The sequence below is a fragment of the Dasypus novemcinctus genome, chromosome 1, assembly GCF_030445035.2.
Source record: "Dasypus novemcinctus isolate mDasNov1 chromosome 1, mDasNov1.1.hap2, whole genome shotgun sequence".
Lineage (NCBI taxonomy): Eukaryota > Metazoa > Chordata > Mammalia > Cingulata > Dasypodidae > Dasypus > Dasypus novemcinctus.
Genome location: NC_080673.1, coordinates 115,904,275 through 115,918,692, shown reverse-complemented (window position 1 = coordinate 115,918,692; position 14,418 = coordinate 115,904,275). Strand labels below are relative to the sequence as shown.

General features: G+C 40.6%; 1 protein-coding gene across 1 annotated transcript; it reads left to right on the top strand.

Annotated features, from left to right (window-relative positions):
* The first annotated feature begins 285 nt into the window (after positions 1-285).
* On the top strand, positions 286-13,664 carry MEPE (matrix extracellular phosphoglycoprotein). Its single transcript, XM_004463923.4, has 4 exons — positions 286-339; positions 4,482-4,535; positions 6,076-6,162; positions 12,070-13,664. The coding sequence occupies exons 1-4, from the start codon at positions 286-288 to the stop codon at positions 13,546-13,548; spliced, it is 1,674 nt and encodes a 557-aa protein (XP_004463980.2). The 3' UTR covers positions 13,549-13,664.
* Positions 13,665-14,418: the final 754 nt, after the last annotated feature.

Genomic DNA, 14,418 nt, shown 5'->3' with positions numbered 1-14,418 from the left:
CCTATAAAATCCATTTCTATCAGCCAACTTCTTTATTTAAATGATAGTGAACAATTTTTATTTCACACTGGAATAACTATACATAGAAGGTTCTTAGATTAACGTATCAGCACTTGATTGGAAATAAATTATACATGGTGTTTTTTTCTTTACAAAAGGAAGCGGAGTGCTATTGGGGAGGATATTTTTATATATCTTTGTGTTTCTTGGTTGCTGTGGTTGCAGGTCATGATTGACAATGTTTTAGGGTAAAATATTATTGTCTTTCCACAGAGATTCTCAAAGATGCAAGTTGTCTGTTTGGGACTGCTCCTTTTCAGTCTGGCCTGGGCAGCACCAGTAAGCTTCTATAAATTCAGTTATGCATCATCTAATTTCTCACTCTCTTCTGTATTTCTCTTAAGTAATGTTGATTTCAGTTAGTAACATTTTACCTAGCTCAGTTACAATAAAACATCAAACAAATTGAGGGCATCCAGCACTTACCACTAATGCCAGGGATGCCCTCAATAAACATGTAAATTATACTATGTCACCATCTTGCCTTTTAAGGAAAATTGAAGATGGTATTTTTGAAAAATCCAATATCCAAGTGATGTGCAGTGTTTCAAATCAGCTGACACTAAGGAGTAATTCTCAGAGACTCCAATTAAAACATGTCAGATAGTGGTGATGGTTTTACAACATTGTGAATATAATTAATGCCACTGAATTGTATACTTGAAATGGTTAAAATGGCAAATTTTATATTATATATATAACCATAATGAAATAAACAAGGAAAGTCTAAAAAGTATCAAAAGAGGTTTTTGATACTTTACTAAAAATTTAAAGAATTTGACATAAATATTTCAGAAAAGTGACCTTTTCTGTATTTCTTGCTGCACTCCACCACTGTAGAATCATACTTATGTTTTTCTCTCCATCAGCAAGGATAAAGATGGGAAGAAGTACCCCTAAGCTTAACCCAAACTTCTCTGTGTCCTTTCTTTTCTCTGACTCACCAGATGAGTACTCAGGATATGACAAAATTACCTTGTGAAAATGCTGAGTGTTACAGAAATTTTCTGCAATGCAGACACGGTGCTAATTAGATAATGTCTGGAAAGCATTCTAACTTCTCAGGGTAACCTTTGCAGTTGGAGAACCATGGAAATAAGCCATCATTCTTTTGCCAGAAGTACTTAAATATAGGTCCTGAGTGAGTGGGTGACCAGTTGGGCAACCAGACTGAACTGACAAGAATGAACCATGGCATCCTGTTAGTACAGTGGAGGTTGGAGACAGCATGGTTCTCTCTCAGTCCCCTGGGGCTGTGCTGCTTAAAATAAGCATCTGTCAGGCCCCACCCACACAATTTAGCTCAATCGGGGTTATGCAGGCACCCAGGCGAGATGGTGGCAGAGCAGGTCATGCTGACCCAGCCAAGGCGGACCAGCTGAGGATGAGTTTATTTTGAGCAGCACATTCCTACGAATAGCTGGACTGCCACTCTCTGACCATTTTCCAGTAAATATGCTATGTCAACATTGATCCAGTGACCACTGGTCAAATGAGGGTGCCAGCTCTCCTTCCCAGTGGGAGACAATGCCATCTCAATTACAAGTCCACAGTCAAGAAGGGAGAACAGCCAAGTGGGTGTGGAGGAGAGAAGGGAGGGGTGCATATTTCAAAGGACAAAGGCTCAGCAAGGGCATAAAGTCAAAATATGGAATTGTGGATGGGTAAAAGTGATGCTTTCTCAGAGATACATAGATTCCATTTAAATAAATACCTAAATTATTCTTTAATAATAGATTTGTGGTATTAGAAATTACTATATGCTGAGTCTCATATATTTTGGAATTATAATCTAAATTCAAAATAAATTAATAATAGAAGAAAATAAAAAGGTGATTATTGAGCCATGCAATTCTACTGATAGTCACAATATGCAATTAGATTAAAAGGGCCTTATTATAAAAAATAAATCATGCACTATACTAAGGTCCTATAATATTCTATAATATGTACCATCAAATATGTTTTAATATATCTGTGTGCGTGTGTGTGTGCATTCTGTAGGGAGATGCCTAAAAACCAAACCATCATTTCTTCCTTTTGCTTAATATCTACCCATTCCCTTTTTATGTTTTCTTCTTCCTATAGACCTATTTCCAGGACTATTTTCATTGTTTTGCTATTTTTGAAGAATAATGCAATGTTCTAAAGTATATGTGTAAGACCTTAAGCTTTCAAGAGCCAACATAAGAAAGATGGAATAAAGAATAAAATTATGACATATGCCTTAGAGGTACTTATAGAAGCTTCAGGAATGTTTCTTCTTATTACTATATTTTTTCAAATTTCAGCCCATTTTAAATTTTATCTTTTTTATTTATCATATATCCTGGGGCTTAGACAGAGAATTTAGTTTAAAATATCTTCTCTGCTGGTACTACCATTTCCAGCTATGTAAGTGTGGGCAAGTTTGTTTCTTCTACTGCCTATCTCACAGGGGATATTATGAGAATCAAACAAGGTTATATATGTGAAAGCAGCTTACAAACTGTCAAGAGATAGATATAAATATAAGGTGTTATTGCCAAACTCTTGTTTATAGAATGGACTACCTTAAGGCTCAGCCATGGAGGTATTTTTACTACCTTTTTGAGTTTATATTTCTAAGACAATTTTATTAGTCACAGACCAGTCAGAAAAATAGAACTTATGACAGGGATCTTAGTAGAGGGATTTTATTTAGAGGAACTAGTTATGAGCTATAAGAACAGAAAGGGCAAACTGAAGGTGGTGAGGCAACCCAAAGATTAGTTACAGGAGCAGATGTGATCAAGCAGTTGAGCACCTGCCTCCCACATGGGAGGTCCCAGGTTCCGTTTCTGCTGCCTCCTGAAAAAACAAAAACAAAAAACAAGCAAAACAAATGAAAAAACCCTCTCAGGGAAGCTGATGTGGCTCAGTAGTTGAGTACTGGCCTCCCACACATGAGGTCCCAGGTTCATTCCCTGTTACCTAATTAAAAAAAAGATCAGTTACAACAGGAAGCTACTACCACTTCTAGGATTGGAGGAAGAAGGAAGGACGTGGTGTTCCCTGTGCCCTCGGTGGGGTACCCAGCAGGAACTAGGACCACACTGGAGATGCATCCAACTCTAATGATACAGCCCCAAGCATAGAGAGTGGGGAAGGACTACCTTAGCTTCTGGCTCCTTCTCTCCTTGAGTCTCCTGCCAGGCCTCCCTCCTGGGAAAAGGAGCCTGGGTAATATAGTTTGCAGGGGACAGCCCAGAAAGAGCTGGAGGAATATAGGGGGTGGATCTGAGGGGAAAGGGATAATTACTAAAATTGCAAGGAATAATTTCTTTACGTAAAGAAAAATAAAACAAAACTTTGAGGTTTATTTAGGAAGAATACTCTGAAGGGGATAGGACAACTGGCCAAGGAGGGACAGGACAGCTGGCCAACGTGTCCCTCACGTATTTACTTCCGTATTCAATCTCTCCCTTGAGGGGTTCTTTCTTAGATGACTGAGACGGCTGTGATGTGTGCTGCCATTTCAGCACAGGCATTCAAAGCATGAGCCATTCCTACCCACTGGTTTCCCTAGCCACATCTGAGATAAGCTAGACGTTTCAAAAAGAAATAGAGAAATAAAAATAGTGGGAATGAGAGAATCGTTGCACCTGTTCCGTGTACAGCAAGCCTGCTCCTAGAATCTTCGTGTCCTGTTCCATGCCCTCCTCTGTGACACCTAAACTTAAGGCCAACGTCCTGGGCAGTCTGCCTGGGTCTGGTTCTTCTTAGTTCCGGCCTTTCTCCACCGCCATACCTACCTTTCGCCCTCAGGTACCATAAAGAAATTTTGACACTTCCATGACAAACCAAGAGAAAGAATTTATCCCAATCTCCTGGCCGCCTTCATTTTCCCTTCCCTGAAAGAAATATCTGATCAGATGACTGACAACAATAAAGTCCCTTCCTTCAGTGTGGCCCCACTGCCCTCCTTCTGTGCAGGGCTCTAGTTTTACTCTTGCTGAGTCACCAGCAGCATCATATCTTAACTCAGTATTGCAATTACTGCACATACATATTCATGTCACTGAACTCTGATATTAGTCCATTGAACAACACAGTTTGCCGGTGAAAATTTCTCTTTCAGTGGTTCCCAGTGACATTCAAGCTCCCTCACCTAGACCACTGTTCCTTCCTTCCGCCTCCCCACACCTGCTGGCTGGAGCCTCCTGCCTGGAATCAGGAGGGCATTGCCTCCCTGTGGGGGAGGAATGCAGGTGATCTTTTTTGAGACACTGAAATAATCATCAGTGGATGAGTGTGTCCATCCTCTCATCTTCAGAATGGTTTTCCTCTTTTAATAATGTAACCCAGTGATGGAAAAACAAATGAAATGTTTGTTGTTGGAATAAATGAATGGAAGAATGCATGTTCTATTTGGTAAAGTTATGTGTCTTGTTTCCTTTCAGACATTTCAGCCACAGACTGAGAAAACTAAGCAAGGCTGTGTGGAAGAACAGAGGGTAAACAGAATTATTCTTCTCAAATAAATCTTTTCTGGCTCTATAAAGAAAATAGTCAAGAAGAGAAAAATGTAATGGTCAAAATATTCTTGGATACCTAAAATGGAAATGCAAAATTATGCAACATAATTTTGGCACTTTCTAGTTAACTGGGTATTATAATCTGCATGGGTATAACTAATTTGCACATTCTGAATGGAGATTGTTTCTCTTCAATTTGATTTCTTCCTTTAAATAAAATAACAGGCAACTTGCAGAGGGGTAAGTCAGTAAGAATCTGGGATATTGTTATTAGCAAACAATGGTTCCTCACATATGAACATGGGCGCAGAGCAGCAAACAAAGGAGAAAACGAAGGGAAATGGTAACAAATTGTTAGAGTCTTGCAATAATTAACAAGCTGCCTGCTCAGTTTCCCCTGATGTGCCTTGGGGAAAGGCTAACCACATCCCCCATAAGCCTACTTGTCTAAGGGCATGGCACTTCTCCACAGGTTAAACAAAGAAACCACATAAAGAAGGGAGTAAAGGGATATGGAAACCTTCCCTACCTGCATTTCAGAGGGAGATAAAATCCCTACAGATGAAAGAAACATCTGCTCCTGCAACATTTCAAGAAACCATAACTCCCTAATCCACTATCTCCTAGTAACTATCAGGGAAAATTTTCACCTCTACGGCTTCCTATTGGCACCTGTACCTCACTTGGACCCTCAACCCCGTCCCACCTAGGAAATTTCCCTGTCTAGGAAATTTCTGTACAAATCCAAATCCCCCCCCCCCCTTCCAGGAGTGGGCTGAAGTCTCTCTTCAGACCCCCACCATGTTTTTGGGGAGAGGGGGGCTGAAGTCTGTTCTTCACACCCCCTCCGTTGGGAGAGCTTCTCAATAAATTCTTTCTATGCCTGTGGTCATATCAGTCTCCATGTCCCAGTAAGCGCTGTTTTTCTCCAACACAAATCTTATTGGGGAACTCTGTTTACATGGAGTTAGTTTCCCATATGCATCCAGAAAGCTGAGACAAGTACCCTCAGCTTTGCATGTCACCAGTTTGTAGCTTACTTATGCCTACTGTGATCTCTTAGCAGTCTCAGAAATTTCTTTTCTATGAACTAACAATCTGCTGTTCTTCATCTCAGCTGAAACTTACAAAGGCAAAAACAACACACTTGAGAACCTGAGTGTTCATGCTGCAAGTTTTGCCAGTTTTGATATCAGACATGAGCACTGTAAAAGCTGCCTTTCTCCCAACCACCCCCAGCGCTCACCTAAAATCATTTCCACCTGCTCCATTTCCATTGAAATTTGGTTTTTAAAGAAAGTGATACCCCCTGGGAGGGAGAGCAGTTGACGGTCACCCTTACTGAAAACAGATCTAGAGCAAGAAGTGGCATTCCTCTGGTCTTACGTAGTACCACCGTTTGTCGGAGGCAGAATTAAACTTTGCCCAAGTTAAAGTTCTCTTGAACGGTCAAAAAGAGAGTCAGGAAGCTTCTTCCTAAGAGAGACCCTCACCTTAATATACTGTTGTATCTCTGTAGATAACCTCCAAGGGCCACCATGAGAAACATGGGTCCTATATTTATGTTTACACAGCACCTGGGAGGAAAAATCAAACTGATATGAAGGTAAGCTGAATCTTAAGTTAGAAACCTTATCAGGAGCCAAACTCTGAACTCACCTTCACCCTAGGGGATGTTGTAAGGCAGGCAACGTTTATTTTGGGGCTTCAGTGGGTGGTGGGCCCCTGTTCCTTCTCAGGAGCTCCCATCTCGGCAGACCTCTCCTAAAGCACTCTGCTCCAGAGGCTTCCTGAGCCCTGCCCCAGGCCTTGGCACAGATCGAGCTCTGCCTTGGGCCCGCTGGTGACCGCTAGATGCCCAGGGGTTGTCACATGATTGCGTCTGAGCTACATTTGGTCTTTTGCATATTCTATCATATACTCTAATGGTGGCGATTACACCACAGAAGGCTAATAAGGGAAATCATTTTGGCCTGGATTATGAAATATTTCAGTGTCCCTTAAATTCATTCCAGGGATGACTCATCTCTTTTGAGAGGCTCAGAAAAGAAGAATAAGGGCCTTGTCACTGGGGTGACAATAATTCTTTTCACTCAGTCCCTCCTTGCAGATTCACTGGCCAAGACCTTAAAATGCCACTGGCAAAAGGACTGTTTATGTTTTCCAAATCTGGCTTCATTTCCCATGGGAGTAGTATTTTGCCTTCAGAATGTTATTTCCTCTGCTCAGTATTCCTTAGATGGCTTTCCTGAGACAATATCTAATTGCATGAAATTAAAATTCGTGCGTAACAAATATATGTTGAGCTCCTCCCATTGTGCAAGATACTAAGTGAGATAAAATCACTGAGAAAACTGAATTCTCTCTGGGATCTTAGAGTTTGAAAAGAAACATAAGACATTTAAAAAATCATTACACCCCAGACAGAATGCAAGGTACAGTGTGAGTGGTAACAAAAAACATTTTTAAAAAAGTCATACTTTAGGGGCTTGCTGTAGAAAAAGGCGAATACAATTGAGCTGGGCCTTGAAGGATGAAGAGGATGTGAGTAAATAGAAATGGGTAGGAGAAGTCATTTTCCATGAAAATAAAAATATGAACCAAGGCATGGAGATGGAAAAACAGCATAGGAAAGCTGGCCAGCTGATGATTTCTAAAACCACCATATAGTCAACAATGCAATCAGAAAGCCTGAGTTTACTATATGTTCTCTAAGGCCAAAATGACTGACCATAACTTACCACAGTTTAAACATTTTCTATTATTAAAAAAAAACAAAACAACCCTAGTCAGTCTTCTAATACGATGTGCACAATTCATTTAATTCATATGCTACCTTTTTGAAAGCAGTTGAAGCAGAAAAAATAAAACAAAACTTACACTTTGGGTAAGGAGTTGAAAAGAAAAATTAGGAAGAATTATTTTAATCTACTGATTTTCTGAAGAACCTTTTTAACTAAAAAAAATAGTAATAAATTAGCAGGGAGCAAATGAACTTGATTGTAAAGGAAAATAACTATAAAATGACCATGTGAAACTTTCCAAGACTCGATACTTAAAATAAGTCAAATCAGTACGAAGTTTGTTTCTATTATCTTTTTTTCTCTTAGCAAAATCTTATTCATTTTCAGAATGCACCTACTAATATAAAAGATTAGTGAATAGCAGTGTCATAACTCCTACAAATAAATTGTCTCAAACTGCATCCTGAAAATACTAGAAGTTTTCACTTTTGCAAATGCATATTAGCCAGTTTAATAGGATTAGAGGGCACTTCCATAAACCATTTTTATCTTGAGAGTGAAATGCAAGCTGATTCAGCAATCTCTCCACTGCTCCCAAAACTTACTAAGATGCACGTGTAAGCGCAGGCAGTCCTCCACGCAGAAGAGTACTCTTCTTGGGGTGAAAAGGAGGAGAACTCAATCAAAAGCCATGTTAGGTTTATCAGGGGCCACAAGCTCCCAGGATCCACGTCTAGAGAGCCGTGTGCAGGCAGTACACAGGCAGAAGGGTTTGGAGTACTCCTCCTCCACCTGTAACAACAAATTTTAGAGAAAGACAGCGACTGAGAGCACAACTGTGCGTCCTCTAATCAAGTGAATATCATTAACATTAATAAGGAAACTACCATCTGATAAAGGGCTATGTATTGTTCTGGATGAAATGATAGTTACTCTCATTTATTATTTGTTTTATGATCAATATTTTGCACTATATTATTTAATAAAATCGTTTCATTCTCTCAACAACTCTGAAAGTTAGGTATTATTTTTCTTATTTTATAGCTAAGAAAACTGAGGCTCAGAGAAGTAAAATAAAGCTCCCAAAGTCACACAGCTCATAAATGGCAGAGTTGACCTCTTTCTAATATCTGTGCCCTTTTCATAGTGTAACTACATTCAATAGGCACTTGATTAAGGGATTAGGAGAGACCATTTGTCAATTCCTGACTGCTATGTCACAAAAATCTGTTCGTTATGATCCTGGCTTCCCTGAGCACTCTTTTCTCTCTCCTTTGCTATCTTAAACTACACGCTTGCCCCATTAGCGTGAGCGTCCAGCTAAGTGCTTTTTTTTCCTCCATCTGGGAGCTCTCATCTATTTCCACATCTTACTTAACATATTCAAGAAGATGTCCACATGCTCAGGGAGTGCCAAGAGATTGAAGTGGTGGCCAAAAAAGCACAAGACAAAATTAAGCTCTATTAGAAAAATTGCTGTTGTCTGTGCAGGGAAGCTAATAGTCTGTGCATGCTCGGGGCTGGTGAGGCCGCATCAGAAGCTGGGACTGATTCCGGGCCCCACAAGCTAACAGGGATCTGGAGTTAGGTGATAGGTCTAAACAGAGCACCCCAACAAGAGGGAACTGCCAGTGTTAAACTCGAGAAGAGAAAGTATACAGTAAGTATGGAAGAAAAACAAAGAGCTCCAAATATTGGAAGGGTTGCATGTGAAGAGGAAATAACCTTAATAATTGCTGGGTCAGGAAGAATAGTTACCAGTTGCAGATTTTTTTTTAAAAAATTGAAAAAATTGAAGTCTCCATAAGTGAAAAGATCTGACTTGAAAATGAAAATAATCAAGGAGAGGTCAGATGACCACAGGAAACTGCGGATGTGATCTAAGATCCTAAGGCTGGGAAGGATGTGTGCTGGGCGACCTCTGAGAGGCTGTGATACTCATCTCTATCTAACTGGATGCTGCTCTTTGACTCAGCTTCTGTATTTCCTAATCCCCTTTACTTCCTGCTTTCTGTTTTGATTGTCAACAGTCCAGTTCATTTTATTAATAGTTATTTAAGACTCCTTCTATTTGGACACCAATAGAAAGTTTCTCTTTGGAATGTTTTTCTTTGACACAATCCTAATCTAAAAATTACCTTTCATTCCTGGACACTGCAACAGCCTCCCAACTACTATATTTCCTTCGGTATTCCTTTCAAGCCCATGATTTTCATTTTATCACTCTCTTTCCTGAAAACCTACACTAGTTCTTCATCCCCTGCATGATAAACCCAAATTCTTTATCTTGGCTTTCTACCTTCTTCAAATCTTGGTCATACTGCATGTCATGACAATTCCAATAGGATATAAGATGCCTGCCCCACTCCACCTGCACCCTTCAACACTGCTCCGAGACCACTGTCTTTGTCATTCAGTAAGTAATCCAGTATTTCCTAGAACATATTGCACCCATCCCAGCTTTCTTACATGTCCCAGTGGCTCTTACTTTGATTTTGTATTATTTACCAGGTCAAAGGCATATGTAATGGTGTCGCAAATTTTAGTTCACCCTACAATTTTGGGGTGGAGAGAAAGAATGGTATTTATATTGTCTATAATTGTTCTGTTCATCAATAGCTCCTACCTATGGGTTAATGGAGCAGGAGGAAACGAATGTGCCGAAATTAATTTAAATTAAACCTATTGGAACCTTACTGTATATAATAATTTAAACAGTCCATTAAGTAAAGTCTTCAGTCTTTTTTGGATAAAAATGCCTAGATCTTTACTTGCTCTCCTTGCTATAAGGTGGCATCCAGGTATATGAGGGAGTGGGGTATGGCTCACACCATCCGCCATGTATCATTCGCCCTACCTGCAAATATGGCTTCTGCCATGGCGGAGAGGAAAACTGAAGATCCTCAGGCATGGGTGGCATTCTCTGGCCTCAGGGACAATGTTGCTGGACCACATGTGTGCTGCTTGCCCTCCTGACACCCTAAGATGAAGTTACTGGCTGGAGTGGCTTAGGGTCCTATCTGTATAGTCTTGATCAGATGCAGGAGTGATTCCACAGCCCTTGGCTCTCATGGACAATATAGACACCTCTTGGTTACACATCCTTCCCTAGTACACATGGTCTGTTTACATTCCTCCACTAGAGGCACCTCATTCCCCCTGTCACGACTCTCAGACATTTCTCTATCCTGTGCTGCGGAGAAGCAGAGAGTGACACAGGGCAAAGCCAATCTCAGTCCTTCCTTCCTGATCACATTGTTCTGCCAATCTTAATGCAACTCGGCTACACCGCCCCCGCCCCCTGCCCCAGTTGGTAGAAGGCAACCTATGAAGCAACGTGTTCAGAGAACACTCAAAGAAAAAAGGAAAATTGAGATGCATTTGTAAAGATGCTTCTCTTGTCTATGCCTCCCAACTTAAACTATCTCCAACAGCGGTTCTCAAAATGTGATCTCCAGACCAGCAGCATTAGCATACCTGGGAAATTATTAGAAATACTCATTCCAGGGCCCCATCCCAGGCCTATTGAATCAGAAACTCAGGGGGTTGGATCCAAGAATCATTGTTTTAGCAAGCCTTCCAGATGTTTCTATTACTGTCTAAATTTGAGAACTATGGATATAGACTATTAAATTAGGCTAATTAAATGCCAAGGGAGAAGAAATGAAAATTCATGAATCTTTTCTCAGACGATAGCAGGTATTGCAACATTTGCTGTGAAATCCTATTTTTGAATGTCAAAAATCTTATTTTTGAATGTGACTATTATTTATATTCTGTTATTTGTGTGTTTTCTGTAAAATAAGAAAAAAAGAAGAAAAGAATATCTTCCTCTGGGCAATGGATGCCTTGGAAGACCAGGGCAAATGAGAGAGAGAGGGAGAGAGAAAATATAATTATTTTTAAAACATGAGGACCAAACTCTTTAAATGATGTCCTCCTTCAAAATCAGTTCTCAATCTACATTTGCAATTTTTTTCTCATTCTCTTCTTGAGGATTTTTCTGTTCCAGTCATATAGACTTATTCATATTATCTTTCTTTTTTTTCTTTTTTTTTTTTAAAGATTGATTTGTTTATTTCTCTCCCCTACCCCCCACCCTGGCTGTCTGTTCTCTGTGTCTATTTGCTGCGTCTTCTTTGTCCACTTCTGTCGTTGTCAGCGGAACGGGAATCCATGTTTCTTTTTGCTGCATCATCTTGTTGTCTCAGCTCTCCGTGGGTGCGGCTCCATTCCTGGGCAGGCTGCACTTTCTTCCACTCTGGGCAGCTCTCCTTATGGGGCGCACTCCTTGCCTGTGGGGCTCGCTACGTGGCGGACACCCCTGCATGGCAGGGCACTCCTTGAGCGCATCAGCACTGCGCATGGGCCAGCTCCACACGGGTCAAGGAGGCCCAGGGTTTGAACCACAGACCTCCCATGTGGTAGGCGGACGCCCTAACCACTGGGCCAAGTCCACTGCCCATATTATCTTTCAAAGGCTTCACATTCCCAACATTCAATTAAGCCACATACTTCTAAAATATTCTCACTTCTTCCCTTCCACTTCTCTAGATTTTACTCATCCTTTATATCTATTTTACTCTTGTTTCTCCATGAAATCTTCTAGGGCTATTCCAAAATGATCTCTACTAATAACCTTGTATTTGCCTAATAAGCACTTTTTATTAAGTATCAGCTGGTTGTGTTTTTTTTCCTATTGTCTAAGAATTATTACGTTTTTCAATTCATTGTAAAATAACCACTTTATGTTGAAAATTACACTTTAGCAAGAAGAAAGGAACAAAGACAATATTGCTCTTCACCATTTGGGCAAGAAAAGAAAACAAGAGCCACCTCCTAAAGAAAACATTGTCCAGGAAAGAAAGGAAAACTTGTTCCTTCATGAAGCCAATGGAAAAAGTAGCCAGTCCCAAAATCTTTTTACAAATAAACAGACACTGAATGAAAACCATAACAAGAGCAACAAAGAGAAAGCCCACAATGACCTTAACAAGTCTATTTATCCTGAATCTCCTGGGAATAATGAGGCTGAGAATGGAAATGATGCTCTCAGCAAACTCCATGGCCAAGAAGAATATAGTGCAGCTCTGGTTAGAAATAATATGCGACATATAATGGGGCCAGTGACTGTGATTAAACTCTTGGGAGACAGAAAAAAGAAGAACAAACTTCGGATGGTCCTAAGCAAAACCCGAGCTGGTGCCTACTATGCTGAAGCCTCCCCCAAAGGTAAGAAGAATCATCAAAGAGATACTCACGCCCAGAAGGTCCCAGTAAAAAACAAAAGCACCCATCACAGCCAATACAACACTGACTCTCTAACACAGCTCTCCAAAGTGAAAAGAATCCCCAGCGATTTTGAAGGCAGTGGTGACACAGATCTTCAAGCAAGAGGGGACAACAATATTTCTCCCTTCAGTGGGGACGGCCAGCCTTTTGAGGACACCCCTGGTAAAGGTGGAGCTATTTTTGGTCCTGACCTTGACCATATAGATGTTCAAACAGGGTTTTCAGGCCCAAGTGAAGGGGAAACTCCTACTCCTGACACAGGATCGCCAGGTTACAATGAGATCCCAGAGAAAGAAGAAAATGGTGGAAATGCTGTTGGAACCAGGGAAGCAACAAGAGAGGCAGATGCTGCTGGGGTCAGCCTGGTAGAGGGGGGCAATGACATCATAGGTAGCACCAACTTTAAGGAACTCCCTGGGAAAGAAGGAAACAGAGTAGATGCGGGCAGTCAAAACGCTCATCAAGGGAAAGTAGAGTTTCATTACCCTCATGGACCCTCAAAGGAGAGAAAAAAAGGAGGCAGTAGTGGCACAATGGAAAGTACTGCTGATAATGAAATTCCTAAAAATGGCAAAGGTAGTACTAGAAAAAGTACAGAACATTCTCATAAGAACCAAGTGAGTGTACATGAGAAACAAAGCTTTTCTGGTAAGGGCAAAAGTCAGAGCCTCCTTACTCCTTCTCCTGGTTTTGATAATGAAATAAAAAATGAAGTAGGTCCCTACAATGGCCCTAATAATGAAAGGAATACAATAACACATGGCAATGGCAGAAAAAATTATTACATACCCCATAGACAAAATACTTCTCCATGGAATAAAGGCATGTCACAAAGGAAAGGCTCCTGGAATTATAGAAAACCCCAATCCAGTAGTAACGCTAGTAGGTCCCCGAGAAAGGGTGATAGCAGTGAATCATCTGCGAGTGACAGCTCCAGTGAGAGTGACGGTGACTAGTCCACTGGGAATGTCCAACAGCACAAAGGCTGGAACACTTAGTCATCTGTGAATTGAAGGAAGAGGAGAGCCACTAGATGACTCACTGCATGAAAGGAGGAGAGAGGGGTGGACTGAGCAGGCCAAGAAACTTGGTCTCTTCAGGAGAACTTTTGGTATTCCAAAAGTCAAAGTACGAGATTCTATTCAAAGCCAACTAACCGCTTTAAAAAAAAAAAATCTCTTAAGGATTTGTGGACTAGTTAAGATTTGAATAGGTGTTAATAGTTGAGTAGGTTTAAATAGTTTGAGTAGGTTTAAATAGTTTGTGAAGGTCACAAATGCCTTGCTATCTTGTTTCCTCTGTAGTCATAATATTAGGCAACATCTCTCACAATAATCTGTAATTAAATGACGTATAGGAAAGCTGATTGTCTGTGGTGATTCATTCCAGAGGTGGATCAGTTCTGCCTCCAGCAAAGGCAGTCCTTAGGAACCCAGCCTGATGAAGTTTGCAGGCTCTCCCCCTCCCACTCTGCTTAAGCCAGCTTCCCTTCATCCTCTGACCTCCTTCTGCTCTAATGAAGAAAGCCTGCTTCGTAACTTTTTATGAAGTTATTCCTCCACTGCATATTTATAATTTCTTAAAAGGAAAATTTCTTTCTTTTTTTTTTTTTTTTTTTTTAATTTTTTTATTTTTTATTGACTTTGTAATAATATTACATTAAAAATATATATGTGAGGTCCCATTCAACCCCACCCCCCCACCCCCCCTCTCCCCCCCCCCACCAACACTCGTTCCCATCATCATGACACATCCATTGGATTTGGTAAGTACATCTTTGGGCACCTCTGCACCTCATATACATTGGTTCACATCATGGCCCATAC